A 21,462-nucleotide genomic window follows, 5' to 3' on the forward strand; every position below is an offset into this window, starting at 1 on the left:
TACGTGGCGTAGGCTGCCAGCGTGCTTCCGTCATGCCTATGTAGACTGCACGGGGCTGGGTTGTGTCTGGTGATAATGCTACAAGGATCGTAAAGCAGGCGTGTTAAGCGCATTTGTCCCGCGCCATGTGCGCCTAAAGGAGGAAGGCGAAAGCAAAACGGTGAGAATTGGTGTTCAAGCCTGCATCAATGTTGTGCCGTTTCAGGGTTGTGGATACGTGCACGTGTAGTTCCCATTGTGTTTGTTTGCGGTGCACCTGTCCTGTGTGTGTGTTTTTATTATGTATGTTGATTAGTTTGCGTGGGAACCAGTGCCATAGGTGTTGCCTGTTATGTTGATGCGCACGTGAATGCGGCGATGCCGACCAGGATGATGCAGCCTTTTGGATGAGTGCTGAATGGCGTTGCCAGGCGATGGCAAAACTAGTTGCGCGATGCCATGAGACAGGGGCACTGGATGTTGTGTGTGTGTGTGTGTGTTACATGGTCGTGGGTGCGTTCCCCGTACCTGCAAACCGCCCTAATACGAGCCGAGGGCTCAAGGGCTGCCAGATCGCCTACAAGCACCATCCTACCTCGCACTTTAGAGCAAGTGATAAAGGATGTGGAACGATGGCGATTGAGCCGGATTCGACTAACGTCTGATTATGTACCATACCATTGTGTGTCCTGAGCTCTTGCTCCTTGCATATATCCGTTTGATGGATTCTGAATGTCGTAGTTGTGCTGACGCTGTCAATCGTACCTATTGCCCCTTTCCGCCAAGTACTCAGGCAGAAGCTGCTGAAGGGGTTGGCTGCAACTGCGTACCCTGGTCACAGCTATTGAGCTAAAAACTTCTGTTGTTCAGATGCGGTCCGGGCGAGCATCGCCCCCAGGGGCAGAGATTGTGTTTCGCCGGGGGCAGCGTGCAGGTATGTGAGTGTTGTAGTCAACAGCTATGATGGGTGGCCGACGCGTGGTGTGCCTTGTTTAGTCAGACGGAGAGCCCCCTCGCAACCTACTATATTTTGTCTGCGCGTTCCCCTCGTCCTTTGATGCGTGTGGTGGGCCGGGGCGACGAATGCCAGCGGGCGGTGGGCCGGGACCGGCATGGCATGCCCTGCTGTGTGCTCCGTGCTGCTCGCTGAGGATGCGGAACGCCGGTGTGCCAGCAATTGCAATCCTTCAGAAGGTTGAGGAAAGCTGAGCAGAGTTCAGCTCGATGTATTTCGAACAGCTGGCATGCAGGTCTGGGCTGGCCACGGGTACAAGGCGCAATGATTCAGCGTTTAGTTAGCATAATCCGAGGCTTTGCTAGGGCCCGTGCCCTTGATGTCGAGTCTCCTCAGTAAAGCGATCTTAAGTAGTGCTGCCGGTAATTTTGGTGCTGGTAGTTGGCAGGTATTGGCAGGTGGAGGCTTCAGAGCTATGGTTCAAGAATAGTGGGGCTACTATCCCGACGCTTTAATGCTGTTGTAAGCTATACCTCACGACTGGGTAAAAATAATCTCTACGGCGTTTAGTTGTGGGTATGTCTGTTGACTTATGCAGCGCTACCGTATGGGCATAACGCTGCATACCGTATGGGCATGTTAAGTGCACGCGGCTCGTGTTCGACATGTGCATGTCATACACCGCTGGAGACACACTTTCGCCCGTGGTTTATGCGGTGTGGTGGCGAACCGTGTTGCGTGATGGGAGCACTACGGCGGCATTGATGCATGTACGTAGTTTCGTACATAAAAGATGTGACGACGACAGCAGCTGAAGATGCTTGCATTAGGTCTTCCGTGGGTTGCTATGAACCATGCCGCCTGTCCCTCACGCGAATTGCGCCTAACCAAGCATCCGCGCTGTGGTGCCATGCGCTGTGGAGCAAAAGTAGCTGCAGTACCGGTACTGATCCGGAAGTTACGAAAGGGGACGAGTCCATCAACTTCCAATGGGATATATCGTTTTGCCATCGGGTTAAGTCTCGGCGGCTCCATCTGTCGACAGTCTTGCGTTGGAACTCCAGGAGTAAGCTGGTTAGCGGCATTCACGTCCGTTCACAATTTTGAGACACAAACTCCGTTGAACGCATTTCACGCGCGCTGGAAACCACATTGCTGTGGTTTGTGCGTTATCTTCCACTTCGGCGGACTTGCAGGAAACAGAACGGCTGGCGTGCCGACAGCCTGCAGCTAGCGCGGTTTGGCTCGCGGCTGGGGAAATCAGCTTTCTGTCATTTATTAACCGACACACAACAACGGCTTTCAACTTAAGTTTATTGCTCAGTCCTGCCGTGTTGCGTTACAATAGCTAAGCCGCCAACCGCCAGCGCAATTTGGTAGCAAAACAACCCGGCTGCGAAACCCCCTCCCAACACCAACCCATTGAGAAAGTTGCACTAGTGGCCGATAGTGCTGGCAGTTACCTGTGTTGCACCGTTAACGAATCCTAGGACCTCAAGGGCCCCGGCAAGGGCCGAAGAGCCACACGAGGCCCGCTGCGACAAAACCAGGGACCGCTGCATTGTGGCAACCCCCGGGATTGCCCTGTGTGGGTGGGGGATACGACGAGGCACAGACGATTGATGAGAATAAGAACATAGACGGGTACTCCAAGATTAGACCAATAATACAGGACGATCAGTAAGATACTGACCCGTTGGTGGGTGAGGGGAAACTAGAGGACACTGTCCCAGCAGCGGGACACACCTCATGGTGATAGCCAGAACAGCGGCAGTTAGAGAAGCAATGCGCCTGTGGGACCCAAGTAGAAGCTTTTGGAGTCCCCTGCCGTATTGTGGTCCGGCACATGCATGCATGCGCCCTGCTTCCACGCACCACGGCAGTTCCTTCGCAATAACTTGCGTATCGATACACTCATACTTCGCTTCGAGAAGTCAAAGCTGCACCAGATCCCTAAAAGGGGTTAGTAGTGGAGGGGTTTTGCGGCGCCTAATAGCATTCTGTAGTATCCAACCTTGATGACCTTGGACTCTTGGTTGCATGAAAATTTGGCAAACTTGGCAACTGCAATCAACATCCAGTGCTTCCGACAGGTACCTTCTATAAACAGGACAAAAGGCAGCACGCGGAAACACCATAGTTCAGCTACAGCGAGCCGTGGGCCAGCTGCAGTAGCTGCAATGCCCAGGATTTGCAGAACTAACATGTAACATGATCAAGAACCGGTAATAACGTCAGAGCTGGCGTTGTCGCGGAGAACCAACGCAGGAGGAATTCTTACAGTTTCGGCCAAACGCCATGCATTCTGCCAGGCGAATATACATTTGTGTTAAAATGTGATATTTGGATGTTGCATCGAAAGCGAGGCGTCGGAGTTGCTCACGGAGTTGATTCTGTTGGAGACCTTACCCTCAGGCAGGACACTCAACACCCTTCCAGGCCACAAGTAAAAATTTGGTACAAACTGACGCAGCTCTTCTGTACTCCTCCAGCATAATGATTGGCGTTATGCATGAACAGCTGCATCACTTTTCGGTTGCCTCCGTACAATAATTTGAAAAGAAATCAATTTTGTGCCTTTCATTTTTCCGAAGCTGTCTTGTAGTGCGTCAATCTTTCCTCATAACAGACGAAACTATACGTTCCTACGTTGTGGTCCTACGTTTTTACTTTCGTTGGCAGATGCTCACCGGACAACCTCGATGAGCAACCAGTCAAACTGTCGCCGGTGTAAAGGCCATACACATTAATCTAAAATAATTGGGAGCCACCTGCTGGAACCAGGACTATGGCTCCACCAACAGTGAGGGCGTCACAGACATCGGGTGGGAGGGGGTGGGAAATGTCGCTCTGCACTTTGGGTTCCCTTCACCTGCCTCTTCGTAATAAACCGCAATATTTACCTCTATGAAATGCAGTACCATCTACGCAACAACGGCAGCAACAACAACAAATTGACGCGGCGGAATACTATGGGCTTTACAAGACCGCGCGGACACTTGCGAGATCTTACCAGGCCGTGGCTCATCAGAAGGATGACCAAGTCAAGGCCTTGACACGTGAAATGGAGGAACTGAAGCTCAAGCTGCAACAGATGGAGGCACAGCAGCAGAGGCTGACAGCTAGTTACCCAGGTAAGAAGTCCTCTGGACATTGCACTCGTAGCTTTGCCGCTTGGATACATTAAAACACAAAAAACAAAGTTATATTTGGGATATTTTTCCTTGAAACTGTCACAGCGCGCAAACCTGTTTTGGGGTGCAGCTTAAGCATGACTCAATGGGATCGCAGTTGTCATTTTAACGCCGAAAGTCCTGAGATGTCACAAACTTTATTATACTATTAGCTGCTCCTTGGCTTAGGTTTTCGCGCCACCAGAAGCCCGCCAAAGCTGTCGCCATAGTGTGTTACGACCGCACCTGCACTTTTTCCCGCAATCCTAATATGGCGCCCCCTCAAACGCAACAAATGCCATCTTTTCTGCATGCTTTTATCTTCCCCATCAAACGCAGACGTGGCATCTTCGGCCCTCCCGCCCGGCGCCCACAGCCTGCAGCGTCAGCTGCCTACCGAGGCACCGCTACCCACGCGATCGTCTGCAGGCGCGCTCCCCTACGCAGGCGCACAACCGGGACTGCAAGCGCCAGCAGCCCCGGCCTCCTCCACGCCCTACACATTGACCCGTAATGCCACACTCTTTATGCAGGCTGCTTCCGCTACTTCCATACAGCGCCAGCATCTGCAGCAACCACATGCGATACCGCCGCCGCCGCATTCACAGGTTCAAAGAGCTTCTGCCACCATTGGCGGGACCTCCAGCTCTGCGACCGGTGCGACCTTGCGGCACTCCGCCGACGCGAACCTGACGATGATGGCGGCTCCGATGCGTGCCCGCAGCCTGCAACATGTCTCCGACGTGTCACTCCCTGCGCCGGCACCAGTGGCGGCTCCGACGCAACTAGTTTACCCGGAGATGCCGATGCCGCCGCCGGTGTTAGCGCCTCCGCCGGCTGGGGGACAAAACCTGGCCGGCATGTTTGTGCGGTCCGCGCGCTCCGCACGTGTAGCCGGCGACGCGTGGAGCGCGCGGTACAGCGAGCCGCAGCCCCCCGGGTTAGAAGACGCCGAGGATGCCGACACAGCCGACGCCAGCAAGGGCAAGAAGTCCAAAGAGGCCAAGGGATCCATCACCAAGGCGTTTAAGAAGCTCATGTCCAAGAGCTGGCGCGGCGGTCGCGACGAAAACCCGCACAGACAGGATGCCGGCGAAGGCGGAGGTGGTGCCGCCGCAGTCGCGGGTACCGACATCCTTGATCCGCACCAGAACTACCACCAGTACAGCCAGCAGCAACAACAACATTTGTCGTACCCGCACACCGTGGCTCATAACTGGGGCCCCATGGAGCAGGCACCACCGCTGTCCCTTGACTCCCACGACCTGGGTACGGGCCACGGCGTCCATAACCCATCTCTATTGCCGTTTGCAGCTGAGCCGCTTAGTATGGCGCCGCCGCCGTTGGCGCTGCCTGCGGCGGCCGTCACGGATAGGTCGCTGGCGGCTGTGGGCTCGGGACCCGCAGCCATTTCGATGACGTTGCCTTCAGAGTACCTCCTCGGCAAGCCGTCGCCCCAGGACCAGCTAGCACTTTATGAGCAGCGACAGGAGGCCGTCCGGCAGCAGCAGCAACAGATATTGTTGCTGCAGCAGCAGCTGCTGCTACTGCAACAAAGCCACCAGGAGCAGCAGCAGCAACATCTTGCATTTCAGCAACAGCAGCAAGAGCAACAACAGCACCTGCATCTAGTTGCAGTCCAACAACGGGCGCCTGCCCCGCCGCCGCCGCCGCCGCCGCAGCAGCAACAAGCGCTGCGTCCAGGAGTTAAAGGTCCCCTCCAGTCCCAGTCCCAAGTCCAATCGCCAGGTCGCGTCCTGCAGTTCCAGGGTTCTCTGGGCCGTACCAACCCCCTGAACTCTTCCACGTCGGAGATAATCGTCGCACGAAATGCCCACAGCCAATCCCAAATCAGCAGCGCCGGCATCGGCGTCGCCGCCGCCGCAGCACGCGGCCTCCATCCGCAGGCGAGTACCAGTACCGGTGCATCATCCATTCTGTTACCGCCCAGCGCCGCTGCACCATTGCCTTTGGACTCCAGGGCCTCGGCCTTCAGTCACTCCGTTGTCGGCGATGGTGGCAATTGGGGAGTCCGGGTTTCACGCTCAGCCATGGGCCAGTTTGCGCAGCGACTGAAGAATAGCGTGCCAGCACCCGCGATGCGGCGGTCATATGACGGCTCGATGGACATGGCTGCCGCTGCCGTTGCCGGCGTCAGTGGACTGGTCAGCTCCACTGCATCCGTCCACCAGTCTTGGAGCTCGGATGGTGCGGCGGCGGCGGCTTGGGCTGTGGCTGGATCGCACCCCACGGAGCTGCCAATGCCGCCTTCCGCCAACTCGCTGCGGCCCAACTCGGTAGGCAGGAGCGGCGGAGTCACGACTTCGCTGTCCTCTCTCAATTTCCGCGCCGCCGCGGCGCAGCTCAACCATCTGCCACCGCGGCCTGCTGGCCGGGCAACCGCTGTCTCTCCGGCTGCTGCTCCTGCTGGGCCCAATGTCCTCCCGGGCGGACATGGTGGCGTGGTGGCTGCTGGCGTCGGCGCTACTGCCATTGCCGGAAGCGGCCTGACTCACATGATAGAGCAGGGCGCTGCTCCCTGGTCAGGTCCGCAAGCCGCCGCGCCTGAGGCAGCGCCTGCATCCATTGCCTCCGCGGAGATAGTCATCGCCGTCCGCTCGCCGGTAGCCAATCGCACTGCGCCGGCACATATGACGCAGCTCTCGACTCCAGTCAAGAACTTCATGGCAGACGCTGCAGACGCTGCCAAGTCAACCCTGAAGCCCAAGCCTCCCGCCTCACCTATCGCTGCTGCCGTTGTTGCTGTTCCGTCATCGGAGGCATATCTGGAGGGTATCCTTGGCCGTCTGAAGACCCCCAGCGTGCTGCTCACCGCCAGCACTGCTGCACAGCTAGCCGCGGCTGTACAGGCTGACCTTGATCAAGTTCAGCAGCAGCCGGCCCCTCCGCCACCTCCGCCATCGCCGCCGCCGCCGCCGACAACGACCGAGATGGCGGATGCCGTCGTCGGTGCTGCTGCTGTTGCTTCAGTCAGCGTCCTGCATCTGACCGCAGACGAGGCCGTGCAGACGGAGAGCCCAGTGAAGGCATGTGCATCGCAGCCGGAGCAAGGCACTGCCCCAGCATCAACAGCCACGTCTAGTTTGACGCCTCATGGGGGAGAGGACGACACTGTACTACGACGCGACCTGCGGCGCAGCGTGGGCGTGGGGTGGCGGTCAAAGGCCCTGGGCTACAAAAACGCCTTTCCATCTCCCAGTTTTCATGAAAAGACGTTGCCACGGGTGGGTCGCCTGAGTTCAGAGGCTCAGTAGTCGCATTGCAGTCAGTGAGCAAGAGGCAGGTCCTGTCCTCGGCTACACACTCGGCAACAGCTCTGATATCAGCATTGTTCATCTCTATGTGGACTATGTGAATCATGCCTGTCGGCCTCAGTACTGAAGCCGCCGGCCCATCTCCCCCCTTCCCAGGGTTTCAGCTCCTAACCCATGAGCCAAACCCCCTCCTTCCCAGGGCTTCAGCTCCTAACCCATGAGCCAAACCCCCCTCCTTCCCGACCTCTCTCTTCCCTAAATGTTTTTTTCCTTGGCATGTCCTGGACACGCACATCCCCGCAGGCGTCAATGTCCGCGGGAATGCTCCAATCCCTGGCTTCGCCTCCTCCTTCGCCGCCACCGCCACTCCTGGCCAGGTGCACGGCGATGGTCGAGGAGTCCCTGCTCGCCGGCACCCCGATCAGCCCGCAGCAAAAGTCATCCCAGGCCCAGCTCGAGCCAACTGCTGCCTCCGTGGACTTAGTACCCATGCCTGCTTCTACCCGTGTCTCCAGGACCGCCCCAGCGTCACCCGCCGTGCCACCTGTAATGCAGGTTTTGGGCCGTACACCCACACGGGCATCATCATCATCTGCAGCTGCTGCCGCTGCCGAGCTATTTGCACTGGACAGTCCTAAGGCCCCGGCTCCGCCGTCGTCACCTCGAGGCCCCGGGGGCGAAGATGTGGATGAGCTGGAAGCCGTGGTGTTCCGCTCGCCGCATTCCCACCGTCGCCACCACCACCACCACCGCCACCATCATCACCATCATCACCATCATCACCGCCAGGAGCAGCGCGCCGAGGCAGTGTCGCTGCTTCAGTCGTTCAGCCCTCGGGTGCGTGTGGGAACCCGGGCCGCTGCGGACAAGACGGAACAAAGCTTCACAAACAAAGTAAGTTTTCTGTCCCAGCGCGCACGCATGGCTTGGAGGAGGAGGTTCCGGGAATCCGTTCCGGGAGATGAAGTAGTATATGATTATAGGCGGGTCATCAGGCCGATCAGGAATACGTGTGGCAGTCGCCAACAGTTCATTGTTCAGTGCAATCTGATCAGGGTGTGTGATATGAACGCGTGCGTTAACGGAAGATGTGGTCATTCTCCTTCCCGTCCGTCCTGGCGTTCCAGGATCCATGGTATGCGTGTTGCGCGATCAGACGCTGGCATCTCGTCGCTTCAGGTTCAAGCCGTGTTTCGGAGCTGTCTATCCCTTTCGTTGGGGTTCGTTAATTAGAGTATAAGGCGTGATGTTACTTACAATCGCGCAGCGCATAGAGCATTGCCATCGCGAGAATGATGGCGAGTACATTACCGATTGTTTTGTGCCGTACTGTGCCGTACTTGCGCGGTGTCCGTCCGTCTGGTCGTCTCTCTATCCATCCATCTGCTACCATGCAGTGACTCCTCCGCCTGCGCGAGGATCCTATTGCGGGCGCTATCTCTACTGGTACTGCCGCATCCGCTTCTGCTGCCGCTGGCACTGTGCCCACACCGCACAGCCAGCTGGCCAGTGACGGGCCTGGCCGACGGCCCCGCTGCCCCACCGCCGCCATTCCTTATGGGACGCAGAGTGAACAAAGGGCGGCTGGAGGAGGCGGCGGAGGCGGAAGCCAAGGCGGCAGCGAGGACGCGAAAGCGGCAGGAGCAGCGGCATTCGCGACCGCTACAAAAGGATCACGCGTGGGCGACATCATCACCAGCATCGGCACTGAAGCTGCCGAGAACGTTACTGGCGGTGCCAAGGGCGGCATTGTCGAGCCAGCGGAGCCGCAACAGCCGCAGATGATGCGGCGGATGGACATGATAGGGGAAGGGGGACGGCGGATCGCAGTTCATAACGACAAGAAGGTGGTTGAGGCTGTAGGGGCAACCAAGACCAAGGCCTTGCCTACTACCAAGACGACCGCCACTGCAACAGTCAACGAGATCGTTACAACAACGTTGACGGCAACCATTATTACCACGGGACATGTTCCCTCGACAGACCTGGATTGCCAGCCTGACGGCGAAGGTGGCACGGTGGGTGCGCTCTGGCTGGCAGCGCCAGTCAGCGCCCGTACGGTCGCCGCTTCCGTATCCGTCAAGCCTGCCCGCGGCTACGGCGGTCGTTACGCTGCCACAGTTGCGGAGTGCGATAGCAGCAGCAACCCGAGCACCAGTCGCAGCGGCGCCTGCTCAACGGAGCCGTCGCCACGCCGCCAGCATCCCACACACGACACACAATTCCGGACGCACGACCCCAGTGACACTAAAGTAGCTGGCTGCCCGGGCGCTGACGGCAGTGCCACTCTGGCACTTGCCTCAGCGAAGCTCTCCGACGTCCGCAAGACTGTGTCCAGTAGCGGAGTGACACACGAAACGGTTTCCGCGGCACCTATTAGCAGCCGCACTGGCACTCTACTACACGTTGCTGACGTGGCGCTGTCAGATTACCCGAGTGCCCGGTCCAACCCCAGCGCGTCGGCGCGACTGCGTGAGCGTGAGGGTGTTAGCAACGCGCACTCGGGCGGTGCGACGCCCTCCTCCTGCCGCCAGATTTCCCTGGCTGTGGCGCCGTCGCCGTCTCCACCTGTCAGTGCCAGCGACAGCTCTGCCGGTAGCTGGGATCCCGTGCCCAGCAGCCAGCGCGGCAGCAGCGGCTGTGCTGCGCCCCGTAGAGGCATAGTGCCTTCATCGTTGGCGGCATCGGCGGCAACGGCTACGGGGCCGACGCCTGCGGAAATATCTCAGGCCGCCGGCGTGGCGTCGGGGATCCGGCACCAGCAACTCCCCGCATCGAGCTCGCGACCCGATGGGGGATCGGCAATGGGTGCACAGCCGCCGCCTCAGCATTTGCTGCTGCTCGACAGCAGCACCGGCGGCGTCACTCCTGCCGCCCTGCGTCTGCAGCAGAACCTCACGGAGGCGGCGAACTCTGTCTTGGAGCCCATTGCTGCACGGAAGCGCGGCGCCGTGCGGCGGCGCTCTCTAGCGGCCGGGTTGGACGCGGCGGGCGATGCGATGAAGGAACCGGCCTCGGCTGTCGGCGGGGCTTCCGCAGCAACAGCGGCGGCGGGGGCAACGCATGAGTTGAGCCTGCTTGCGCCCCGAAACCGCCACCGCCGCTGGTGGTCGCAAGGCGACAGCGAAAACTTAAGAGAAGATGTGCCATCAGCCGTGGCTGACGAGCTGCCCGCCCGTACCACGGTGTCCACATCCATAGATGCTGCCCCTGTGGCGGGTACATCCGCCGCCGCGGGCAATATCGTACCTACCGTCGTGAGCAGCCATTGCAGCGATGGGCAAGCGGTATCTAGGAGGGTCACGACGGCTATGGACATTAAACCGGCGACCTCCGCGAGCCTTGAGTTCGTTCTGACGGAGTGCCAGCGGCATCACGCCGCGTCTGTAATCCAGTCGAGCTGGCGCGACGCCCGTGCCGTACGATCGGTAGGCGCGGGCGCCGAAGGGTTGCTGGCGGCGGCCTCCAAGGCGGACAAGGCGCGCTCTGTGCAAAGACAGCACCTGGAACAGCTGCAGCAGCGGCAACAACAGCTGCAGAAGCGGCAGCATGCCCGACTGCAACACAGCAAGTCCGCAATGACGATTCAGAGGGCTTGGAGGGCGTACATGGCCGCCAAGGCTGCGGCGAAGCGCGAGGAGCACCGGCGGCAGGAACGTGCAGCGGTCTGCATACAGCGGGGCTGGCATGCCTACAGGCAAGCACAACCCTAATTCTTCTCTAGTAGTATTAAGGAGCCATTAAATGGTCGTGGCTTTCCTATTCTCTTCAATTTGTAGTGGAAAATGCTTGGCTTTACGGCCCATGCTGGTTGGCTGTTGCAATTGTACCACCTGCTACTGCCCTGTTTTGTTTCGGCACGCGTATCCCCTGATGCAAGACGTGTATGACCTCATTGGCTTAGCCCCGTATAACGTCTTCGCAAACGAGCCGTGGCTTGTGCCGCCTTGTACTGCTGCCATGCATCACACGTGTGCGTCCACTAGGCAGTTCCCTCTGGGCACTCCCACACCTCACAACTTCCCCTACCATGCAGGCGCCGCACCGCAGCAGCAATCGTCCCCTCCCCCATCGTCAACATTGCCCGCGCGCCCGCTACCCCAGCCGTGCACCAAGGCCCCGGCCTCTCCCCATCGGCCGCTACCCCGGTACTGGTCCTGCTGCCGCTCTCTCAGCAGCAGCCGGTGTGCGTACGTCTGCCGTCGGCCCGTATGTGCAGCAGCGGCGGCCTGAAGCGCCGCCTTTTCCAGCCGGTGACCTACTCCCTGGATGGTATGGGCCGCGGCCCACTGCTCGACGCCTCGGAGCGGCTGCGGCTGCTTCGCGGCAGTATGAGCCAGAGCGAGGGCGGCTGGTCGGGGTCTGTGAACGAGTCAACGGCAATGGACGCGCAGCAGCCGGAATGCAGGCGACGCAGCGCCAGCGCTGGAGGCGCCTCGCCTGCACTGTGAGTATGATGGTTCTAGGTTTCGGTAGGTTATAGGTATAGCCTGGATGCAGGTTTATTTGGAGTTTGGCATAGCGGTGCTCCAGTTTTCCAGGGCCCAGAGTTTTCTTGTGCAGCTTCAGCGATTTTCCCCTGCTAAGATATAGCAGATTGGCACGTTTGGAGGAAGGGCGATACCTACTACCAGAGCTCCTTTTAGTGGGTAAACGAGGTGTCAGGCCGGCATATGATGACCCTTTGCACTACTGTCCGCACGTTGCGCTTTCTTCATTAATTGAAAGCGATAAGAGGTTTTCCTTCGCCTTTTCTCCTTCAAGCAGGGATGCGCCTTTCCCACAACCAGCGTTCATGTTGCCAGACAACGCCGACGATGATATTGGTGACGTGGCCGGACCAGTCCCCGTCAAGTCGGCCCCTATGGCTGCAGTCAGAGCTGCAATCCTTCCCCCCGCTGGCCCTGCCGTGGGCGGCCTCTTGGCCACTGCTGCAGCGGCAATCACAGCCGGTTCTTCTGCAATGCCAGTAGCTGCTGCTGCTCCTGCCGCTGGCACCTCCACGCCCGTTACACGGTCGCCAGCACCACCAGCACCACCACCGCAGCCGCCGCCGCCACCGCCGCAACCAGCCCATCAGCAACAGCAGGTTCGCGCCAGCCTCGACCTCTTGAGCATGGAAACTGCAGCCGCGGCGCTGCCACTGCCTGAAGCCAACAGCGACTACTCATCCGCCGCGACGCAGTCCTGGCCTGCTGGCCTCAAGATCAGCTGTCCACCTCGGCCCCACTCTGAATCCACCGCCGGCGTAGTGGCCCTTGCCTCCGCAGCATCGCCCAGCACACAGCCCACGACGGCCAATTCACCAATGCCACCCAACCCCCTCGCCAGTCCCACGTTTTTGTTCTGTGGCGACGTCGTAACTCGCGCCGGCGCTGTGCACTCGGACTTAATCCACGGTCGCACTCGCAGCCGCGTCCACAGCAGCTGCGGATCTGACATTCGAACCGTTGATGATCACGACGGTGACGACGGCGTCCGGGACCGGCCCATGGGTCGAGGTGGCGTCAGTCTCATCAGCGCTAGCTGGGACGGTGGTCGCATGCTCCTGGAGCGCTCCGGCCCTTCCCTGGACCCCAAGAGTGCTGTACGACGGAGCTACGGCGACGGCAGCAATAACAATGCCGCTGGCGGCGGTTTCATGGACAGCCTACGTGGGATCCGCACGGATGTGACGCTGCTGGCCCAGCTGGCCGGCGCAGCCATGAACAGCTGCCTGTCTTCCTCACCAGCACGGGCGCAGCAGCACACACCGAAGCATCAGCCGGCACCGCTTCCACCGCGGCAGCCACCTGCTCCTTCGCCGCCATCTCAGGGCCTTGCCGCGGCCACGACCATGACCGCGAGCATCACAGCAACAGTCACCTCCACAGCTGCTGCCATTCCCAAATATGCTGGAGCTGATACCCTGCCGACGGGGTTAGTAGTTAGCAGGCAGCCTCCCTTGAACACGGCCATCAGCCCGCTGGGAGTACCTCTCGACAGCTTTTGCCGGATCGGCACCGAAGAGGAGTTGGCTGAGTTTGAGGCCATCGAGGCGGCTGTAGCAGCAGCCGGAAGCAGAAGTGGAAGCGACAGGAGCGACGCCTTGCCCGCAGGGCCGCCCGCGGTGGGGTTGTCTGCAGCACGAGCGTTAGCTACGGAATTCACCGGCGATGATGATGACGAAGCCCCCATCACGTCTTCACGCTGCCTTACCACCACGCCGCCCACATCTCGCCTGCTAAGCTGCAGCAGCAGCAACGACGAGGGTGACGATGACGATGACCGGCTTATGCTGCGCATCGAGCAATGCGAGTTGTCATCAAATCCCGCACCTGCCACTGCTCCGCTGGAGGCGCAGGAGGTTGTACAGGAAAGGGACTTCGTTGGTCGCGAGGAGAACAATGACGGAAGCCTCAGCCCGCTTCGTCAAACGCAGGCTTCCGATCGCACGCCGCAGGCGTACAGCACTAGCTGCCTGGCTGCCGGTATTGGCAGTCCACCGTCGATAAGTACTGCCACCACCACCACGACGGGCGGAGATGCGGATAAGCTGTTGGGTGTTGGCAATGCGCCCAGTCCAGTCCGCTGGCACACTTCGGAGCTGTGGGAAATAGCGCACCTGCACCCGCACACCCCGACACCGGTAGCCACGCCTACGGAGGCCAATGCAGAAACCGCCCTGCATCGTTCCTGGCCTTTTCCCCGTCCTGCAGTCCCCGTCGGCAGCAGCAGCAGTGGCTGCGGCAGCAGCATCTGCAGCAGCAGCGGCGCGAATAGCAACAGCAGCGTTGCTGGCGCCGCTGCCACCGCCACCGCCGCCGCTAGCGGCAGCTCCGGAGCTACGGTACGACCTTCGTGGAAGTCTATCCGAAGCGCTGCCGCTATTGTCGCCGGCCGTGCTGGTTCCGCAAGCCGTGTCAGCGTGTTTGGGGAGTATGCTGCCAACGCAGCCAGTGACCCCGCCGTTACCAGTTCTCCCATGATCAGATCGGCGGAGCGACTGAGGCGCACGGCTACCAGCCCAGTGCGCTGGCACACCTCCCAGCTGTGGGAGCTTGCCAACAACCAGACCGGAGGTTCCGGGGGCAGCGGCACGCCACCGCCGCTAATGACGCCGCGTGACACGAATGGTGGCGGTGGCGGCAGCGGCGGCGGCGGCGGCGGCAATGCCCCTAACGTCGGACGCCGCGCCTGGTCTGCGCCATCCGCACCGGATGCCAAGCCTCCCTTACCAGCTCCGTCGACCACTCTGCCACCTACTACCGCACCTGCTGCTAATGCTTCTGGTGCTGGTGCTTCTGGTGCTGCTGCTGCTGCTTCTGGTGCTGGTGCTGCTGCTGCTGGTGCTGCTGGTGCTGGTGCTGCTGCTAATGCTGCTGCTAATGCTGCTAATGCTGCTGGTGCTGCTGCTGCTGGTGCTGCTGCTGTCGGCGCGCCGGCTCTGGCTCCGCCGCCAGCCATGGCCGCACCGGTGGCGGCCGCTGTGAGGAACGTTCCGTCAACGGTGGCAGCTACAGCCAGCAGCAATGCCGCTTCTGCGGTCCCGGTATCTTCGAAATCCACCGAAGCGGCCTCCGGGACCAGCGCCAGTACCGCGGCAACAGTGAAGGCAGGCGCGTCTGAGGGGGCGAAACGTGCAACAGCGGCGGGTACCATGCCATCAGGAGCGGTGGCGCGTGCGTTACCAACGGCATCGAAGGCTGTGCCAGGTGCGGTGGCGGCTCCTACAGCGCCGGCCGCGCCAGTGAGGGCGGCGGCAGCAGCAGCTGTAGCAGCAGCAGCAGCTGCGGCCGCACCTGGTGTGTCTCGGAGTTTGGATTCGCCCACCCTGACGCCGCCTATCTTTGGCGGCTTTCCAACCGGGGCGACAATGGCGGCATCACCTTCATTTACAAGGAGAGGCCGACGTCCGGTGGGTCCTGTATGATTGCTGCAATGCGCTCTCGCCTATGAAATATTTGATGTGTTGGACCTGTCTTTCTGTCTTCCTGCTTTTGTGTTCATTATTGACTGGCCTTGGAATAACAGCATGAATACAGTATCTGCGTAAAATGCCTCTCATTCTCCCACATCCCCCCTCTTTCCCCGTGCCCTCCTGCAGCTGAGCGCGTCCCACCGCTTCGATGACGTCCTTACTTGCGCTCCTCCGCCTCCGACACCGTCGACGCCGCCACCACTGCAGACGGCGGCGGCGGCGGCGGCTAGCACGACCCAACCGCTGGCGACTGCATCTATGAGACTGCACGTCCTATCCGGCGATACCGTCAATAGACTGAAGCTTCGGGCTGCAGAGCCCGCACCACTGCATTCCAGTCCCACCCTCTCCGCGGCTTCAGGGCAGTGCCAGGTAGCGGCGATGCCAGCCACAACTAAGGGCATCGCAGCTGTCGCGACAACAGTGACAGGCGCCACAACTGCTGTTGCCAAGACCACAGCCGCCGCTGCTGCTTTAACTACCCCTGCAGCTGCCGCGAAATCAATTCCCGCTGCGGCTGCCTCAGCAACCGCTGCAACTGCCAAGCCTGGCGGCACAACATCCTCCCTCCGCAGCAGCCTGAGCAAGATTCCATCACTGAATACCAGCGCATTGTCGGGCTCTGCTGCGTGCCAGTCGGAATCACGGGCTCAGTCACAATCGGCGCGCTCCTCTACAACCAGGGATGCATCGACCCCGTTGCAACCGCAGCCTCAGCAGTCGCAGCCAAGCTCTGCGAGTGGCGCCATGCCTATCTCCGCTGCGCAGTCCACCGCCACCACCACCACCACATCCGCCACCACGCTCAAGGGTATCGCGCGCTCCGATTCGCAAAGCCGCGCAGTTCTGACGGAGGCCACCAACAGTATTGCGATCGCTGCCACCCAAGCGGCGACGATGGCAGCCGCCACTGCCGCCGCCGCCGCTGTGTTGTCGCCCTCCTTGAAAACACAGCGCCTTATTAGCTCATCTTCCAGCAGTGGCAGCAGCAACTGTAGCAGCAGGAGCGGCGAGACCACCGCCACGAGCGTCAACCCTACGTCGTACGATAGCGCCACGGCGGTGGCGTACATCTTCCCCAAGTCATCCATCAACAAGGGCGATACACCGGCGGCTCCGGTCGCTGCTGGCGCTGCCACTGCCTCGACTGCCGACGGCCCCGCGGCCCTAGACAGGCGCTCCTCCGCGGTGGTCGGGATGCTGTGTCCTGCACCCAGCGGTACTGCTGCTGCTGCCGCCGCCGCCGCCATGCTGCCAGTTGCGCCCGCTGCCATCGGCAGCAGCGGCGTATGCTCCCACCAGGAGCGTCGCCGCTACGCGAGCAGCCCTAGCATGATCAGCGCACGTATGACAAGCCCGATGCTGGACGGCGACAGCGACGCCTCGCCGCGTCTGGGCCTCCCGCCGCACAACACCCTATACCCCTCTGCTGCGCCACGCCGGTTATCAACCGGCTCTGCCACTGCCAGCTCGGAGGGCTCGTCGCCCCGCTACGCCGGCATATCTTCCAAGCTGCCGCACGCCTTATCGTACTATCAGAACCCCTACTTTGACATCGGCAACGGCAGCGGCGGTAACTCCATGGCCGCCCAGGCAAGGGGGCTTTGCCACCGCCGTTCCTCTTCTTCCCCGGGATCACTGGAGGACATGTCCCAGGGGGCCACGGAAAGCGGCGTTGCGGCGGCGGCGGTGCTTTCAGGTGGACTGGCTGCGGCGGCCGCGGGATCAGCTGGGGTGGATTCAGCAGCTGCGCTTTGCCACAGCAGCTTTGCGGGCAGCAAGCGGCAGCAGGCAGACGCGGAGGCCTTCTCTCTGTATGGCGGCCTGGCCCTGTCGTATGAGAGCAGCGATAGCGAGCTTTGAGGACGGCGATCCCTGACTAGAAATGTCGAGCGCTGCATTCTTGACATGTTACGGACGTTTTGCCCGGTTGCGGGCAGGGATGGTTGGTGGCGGTGCAAGGTAGGGATGGAGGGCAGTGAGTCGGTAGCCAAGGTAGGGAGATGATGGATGGATGGATGGATGGATGGATGGATGGATGGATGGATGGATGGATGGATGGATGGATGGATGGATGGATGGATGGATGGATGGATGGATGGATGGATGGATGGATGGATGGATGGATGGATGGATGGATGGATGGATGGATGAATGGATGGATGGATGGGATGAACGCCCTCAAGGGTTGTAGGCAGGGTCCATAAGGAGGACGTGGAGGCAGGCTTTTGAAGTTTTGGGCAGTGGTGTTAGGGAGTTGGCTGCTGATGGCATGCTAAGGGAAGAGGGTAAAGTGTTTTTTCTTCTTCTTGTCGGCCACCTGCTGAAGCACGGGGATTTCAGCTCTGCATCCACATGGTCGACATTGCAGCGCATGGCGCCTTCACGAGGCAGTGATGATGTAATGTTTGTGAGTAGGACGGCCATGGAGCGGAGTCGGCGGCTTTTGCAGGGCTTTCTACAGGGTTTTCTACCCCACCTGCTCTGATCGCATTCCATCTACATACAGGCTGCTTTTAATCTTGTAGCAACATGCACATGTGTTCATGTATGTCTGTACGTCTGCGGCTTTTTTCCGTTGTTTCGTGAAGGCAGGCAGTAGGGGTAGGTTGCATTTTAGTCGGCTTTTGGATGAGTTACTGCTTCGGAGGCGCGCCTCCATTCATGTAGTTATTTACAGTTAGGATGGAGCTGCCGGTTTGCGGCAGAGTTGGAAGCTATGAAGGAATTGAGCTAAGCCTACAATTTGCCATGGCGCCAGTTGACCCAGATGCTCCTGTTGGCGAGGCTGCCAAAGCGCGCATTCCTCGCATCGATTGACCCTGTGGCCCATTTTCCCGGATCCACTCAAGCTTCGTAGTAGTGTTAAGGTGATGGCGTTCATCCAGCAGAGGTGTTAAGGCATGTGATGCACTAGCTTGGCGTGTTCGTTGTTTCCCAGTTTCCAGTAGCTAAGGGAAGGAAGAAGCGACCTGCCCGGTTTGTCGGCCTTGCTTTGCGGCAAATGGCTGCGCAGGCGCCAATCCTTGGCAGGAGAGCGCTACCGGTGGCTTTTAGTATTTGCTTTGGTTGTGGCGAGCGCGGGTTGACGTATCTTCATGCGGGTTGACGTCGTTCGCTTGCGAGCTATCTACCACTCCACACATAGTTGCATTAATCCCGTTTCAATTGTCCATCAGAGCAGTTTCTAGCTGTAGGCTTGTTCATAGCTTATCGACCTGCATCACAAGTCCCCTATGTGACAAAACTCGAGACAGGGTCGAGCGCCCCCGGACTTTCTCTTTGTCCAGATACCTATCGTTGTCGCAGTCATGATGTGAACAGCCGTGTCGAATTGTTACAAAATTATAGATCCAAACCAGAGATAGATTCTTGGGTTTCCTTTAGACGAATGTAGCAAGTACCTGTAACTGTATACGTCCAACTCACACACCGCCAAAGCAAACATGTCACATCTTATCTTACTTCCCTTCCATGTTCCCGCGCTCCCCGCTTCTCCTCCTTACCTACACCACCCTCACGACTCATCCCTGGCCCGGTCCTCAACAAAGCACTTCTCCCCCTCCTCCTCCTCCTCCTCCTCATTATCATCACCATCATCATTCCTCCCTCCCTCTTCTGGATCCTCCGTATCATAATCATCGTCGTCTAACTCCCGACCTGAGTAGGCAAACGCAAGCAGCCCAGTAAATTTGGCCTCAATCTGCTCCAGCGGCAAGCTCTCCGAGGCTGCGGGGTGGCCGGGTGGGATGCCGGGGTTGGGCCCGGCCGCAGCGTCGCTGGTTGACCAAGCACGGAGCAAGGGAGGCGAGGGGCAAGGAGGGAGAAACCGGGTGTCAGACAGGTCGACGGAGGCGGGGGCGCAAGGGCTTCATACACATTCGCATATACACCCACCCACCCACACTGCGGGTGATGGGGGCGGTACCGCCTACACGGCGATAGCATTAGGTCACCACTCACAATGGACATACCCCCTGCTTACATGGCCAGCCTGACCGCGGCGCTGTGGAGCTCCCAAGACCAGTCAGGGGTCCGACGGCATTCCAGGAAGGGGTAGGTGTTCACCTGGGAGATATAGGAGGGGGGCGAGGGGAGGGGAGCGGAGGGGAAGTGGGAGGGCAAAGTGGGAGGGAAGGGGAAATCATAACGCGAAATGTCCATAAGACACCTGCGGGCGCCGAGGGGCGGGGAGGGGAACAGCACGACGCCGGGCGCAGAGGGAGTTGCCAGGATGACCGGCAACACATGAAGCGGGACTCCTGCACACGCCACCCCCTTGCTGTGGACTGCATGCTGTGCTGTGTTACATCGGCTGATGTCATTAGGGACCACAGACTGTCCATCGGTGTGCGCGTGCACGTGTGTGTGTGTGCTTCTATCAAGTAATTCGATCTTTCAATCTCCCGTTATACGGAGGAAAACATCGCCTACGTCAAGACGATTTCGCGTGTCCGTGTTTCCTGTTCGGGACACACCTGCAGTACCGTGGATCCATCCGGGCCGGGTCGGAAGTACCAATAATGCCTGAACAGGACATACATACCGACACCACACACGGTAAAGAGCCAAGTTACGTGCATCACGCATTCACGTTTTTGCGTTTCAGCTTTGAATCACGTCCAGAGTCCCGTGTGCGTCTCTTCCCCTAATTCCCCCCCGAGCCCCCCGCCTCCCCCAGGGCCCCAAACATCCCACCTCTGCGGCTCGACGTCACCCCACAGCGGATCGTCCGGCGGCCCAGTGACTGTGTGGTTGGGGTGAAAGTAGCGATGTAGTATCAGCAGTCCAAGCTCGGAACCGAACCAGGGCACGGACTGCGGAGGTCGGGGCCGGGGAGCACGGAGCCGGGGAAAGCAGCGCTGTGAGGGTTGTGATGTAGTGGCCTGGGGTCAAGATGTTCGATTCATTTCTCAAGCCATGCCCTCCCTTCCCCGCATCGCGTTTGGTATCGTCTTCCCCTCTCAAGCCCCGTCAACCATCCCAGGTCCGCGCACCGCTTCCCTATCCCTCCCTCCCTTCGTCCCCTCCCTCGCCTTGAACCGCAACTCCCAGGTAAAGGCGCAAAGCTCCTGTTCTGTGGGCACTTGGCGGTCGGATTCCCGTAGGGAAGCCAGGTAGGCCCTACGCGCACTGGTCTGGGGTAGGGCCGGTGGAGGAAGGGGAAAACATGCAGGTATGCGCAGTAAATTATTATCCATGCATATAATAGCGCGGTGGACATTACTCGATGGGGGGATGTATGTGTGGGTGGGTGGGTGAGTGCGTCGTTGTAAGGGATCGGAAGGGCTGTAAGCGGAAAGAGGGGAACTGGGGGGCAATCCATTTCGGTCCGATCCGATCCAATCCCACGCGGTGCTGGCATCATCGCCATCATGTCCGGCGCTATGATGAGTCGATGCCGATGATCCTAGTCCTACCTTGGCCACCTCCCGCAGGTTCGTGGGCACGTAGACCTTGCCTTCCCAAAGCTGCGCCAGGTGCGGCCACCATAGCTGCTCATCAAGGAGGGCGAAATGCCGCCAGCTACGGCTGACTGCACCGCTTCGTGCTAGGTCATGTGGACCCAGGAAACTGAGCACAATGGATGCGCACGAAGGTCCTATCGCCTCAAGCGGGTCGCGGAGCATGCAGGTGTCCATAGATGATATATAAATGGAGGTCAAGCTGCGACTGGGTCACCGTTATATAAAAGAGCTGGAGGTAAGGCAGAGCAAGGCAAACAAGGCACGATCGCACGTTAAAAACCCTATTTCCAGCAAATTAAATAAGCAGCCATGACTGGGCTAAAGCACAGGCTTGGGATACCAAGCTGGTAAGAGCATGTAAAGACGTTAGCACCATTGGCCGCTCGTCCGAATTGAGTATTCTCTAACTAACGCCAAAGGCGTTTCTTGTACGATAGGGCCTTATGGCGCTAGCGTCCAGTTAAAAAAACCGATCCTTACCTATAAACGGTATTCTTCTAATACCACCAATCTACTCCTCTAGATAGTTAGCATGCAACGCGGTACCCTAGAGACCAACTATCATTACAGTTTGGCATCGGAGACCAAAAAAATCCTGCGACCCCAAACAGCATTCGCTTCTGCAACACTACAACAATGTCTGCTCTGAATC

The 21,462-nt window shown here is 59.4% G+C and overlaps 2 protein-coding genes across 2 annotated transcripts; one reads left to right on the forward strand and one right to left on the reverse strand.

Annotated features, from left to right (window-relative positions):
- Nucleotides 1-3,722: 3,722 nt before the first annotated feature.
- Nucleotides 3,723-17,205, forward strand: VOLCADRAFT_88646 (uncharacterized protein; the record flags this gene model as incomplete). The annotated part of the gene is made up of 11 exons (XM_002948177.1): nucleotides 3,723-3,759; nucleotides 3,853-4,068; nucleotides 4,641-4,764; nucleotides 4,832-5,495; nucleotides 5,790-7,352; nucleotides 7,686-8,087; nucleotides 8,172-8,276; nucleotides 8,951-11,039; nucleotides 11,487-11,829; nucleotides 12,150-14,010; nucleotides 15,469-17,205. The coding sequence occupies 11 exons, from the start codon at nucleotides 3,723-3,725 to the stop codon at nucleotides 17,203-17,205; spliced, it is 9,141 nt and encodes a 3,046-aa protein (XP_002948223.1).
- A 1,654-nt stretch (nucleotides 17,206-18,859) lies between these two features.
- Nucleotides 18,860-20,984, reverse strand: VOLCADRAFT_116803 (uncharacterized protein; the record flags this gene model as incomplete). Its single annotated transcript, XM_002948327.1, has 6 exons — nucleotides 18,860-19,121; nucleotides 19,328-19,410; nucleotides 19,821-19,869; nucleotides 20,041-20,159; nucleotides 20,340-20,480; nucleotides 20,763-20,984. 6 exons carry the CDS (start codon nucleotides 20,982-20,984, stop codon nucleotides 18,860-18,862), a joined length of 876 nt encoding a protein of 291 aa, XP_002948373.1.
- Between the last annotated feature and the right edge of the window lie 478 nt (nucleotides 20,985-21,462).

The sequence above is a fragment of the Volvox carteri genome (assembly GCF_000143455.1).
Source record: "Volvox carteri f. nagariensis unplaced genomic scaffold VOLCAscaffold_9, whole genome shotgun sequence".
Classification (NCBI taxonomy): Eukaryota; Viridiplantae; Chlorophyta; class Chlorophyceae; order Chlamydomonadales; family Volvocaceae; genus Volvox; species Volvox carteri.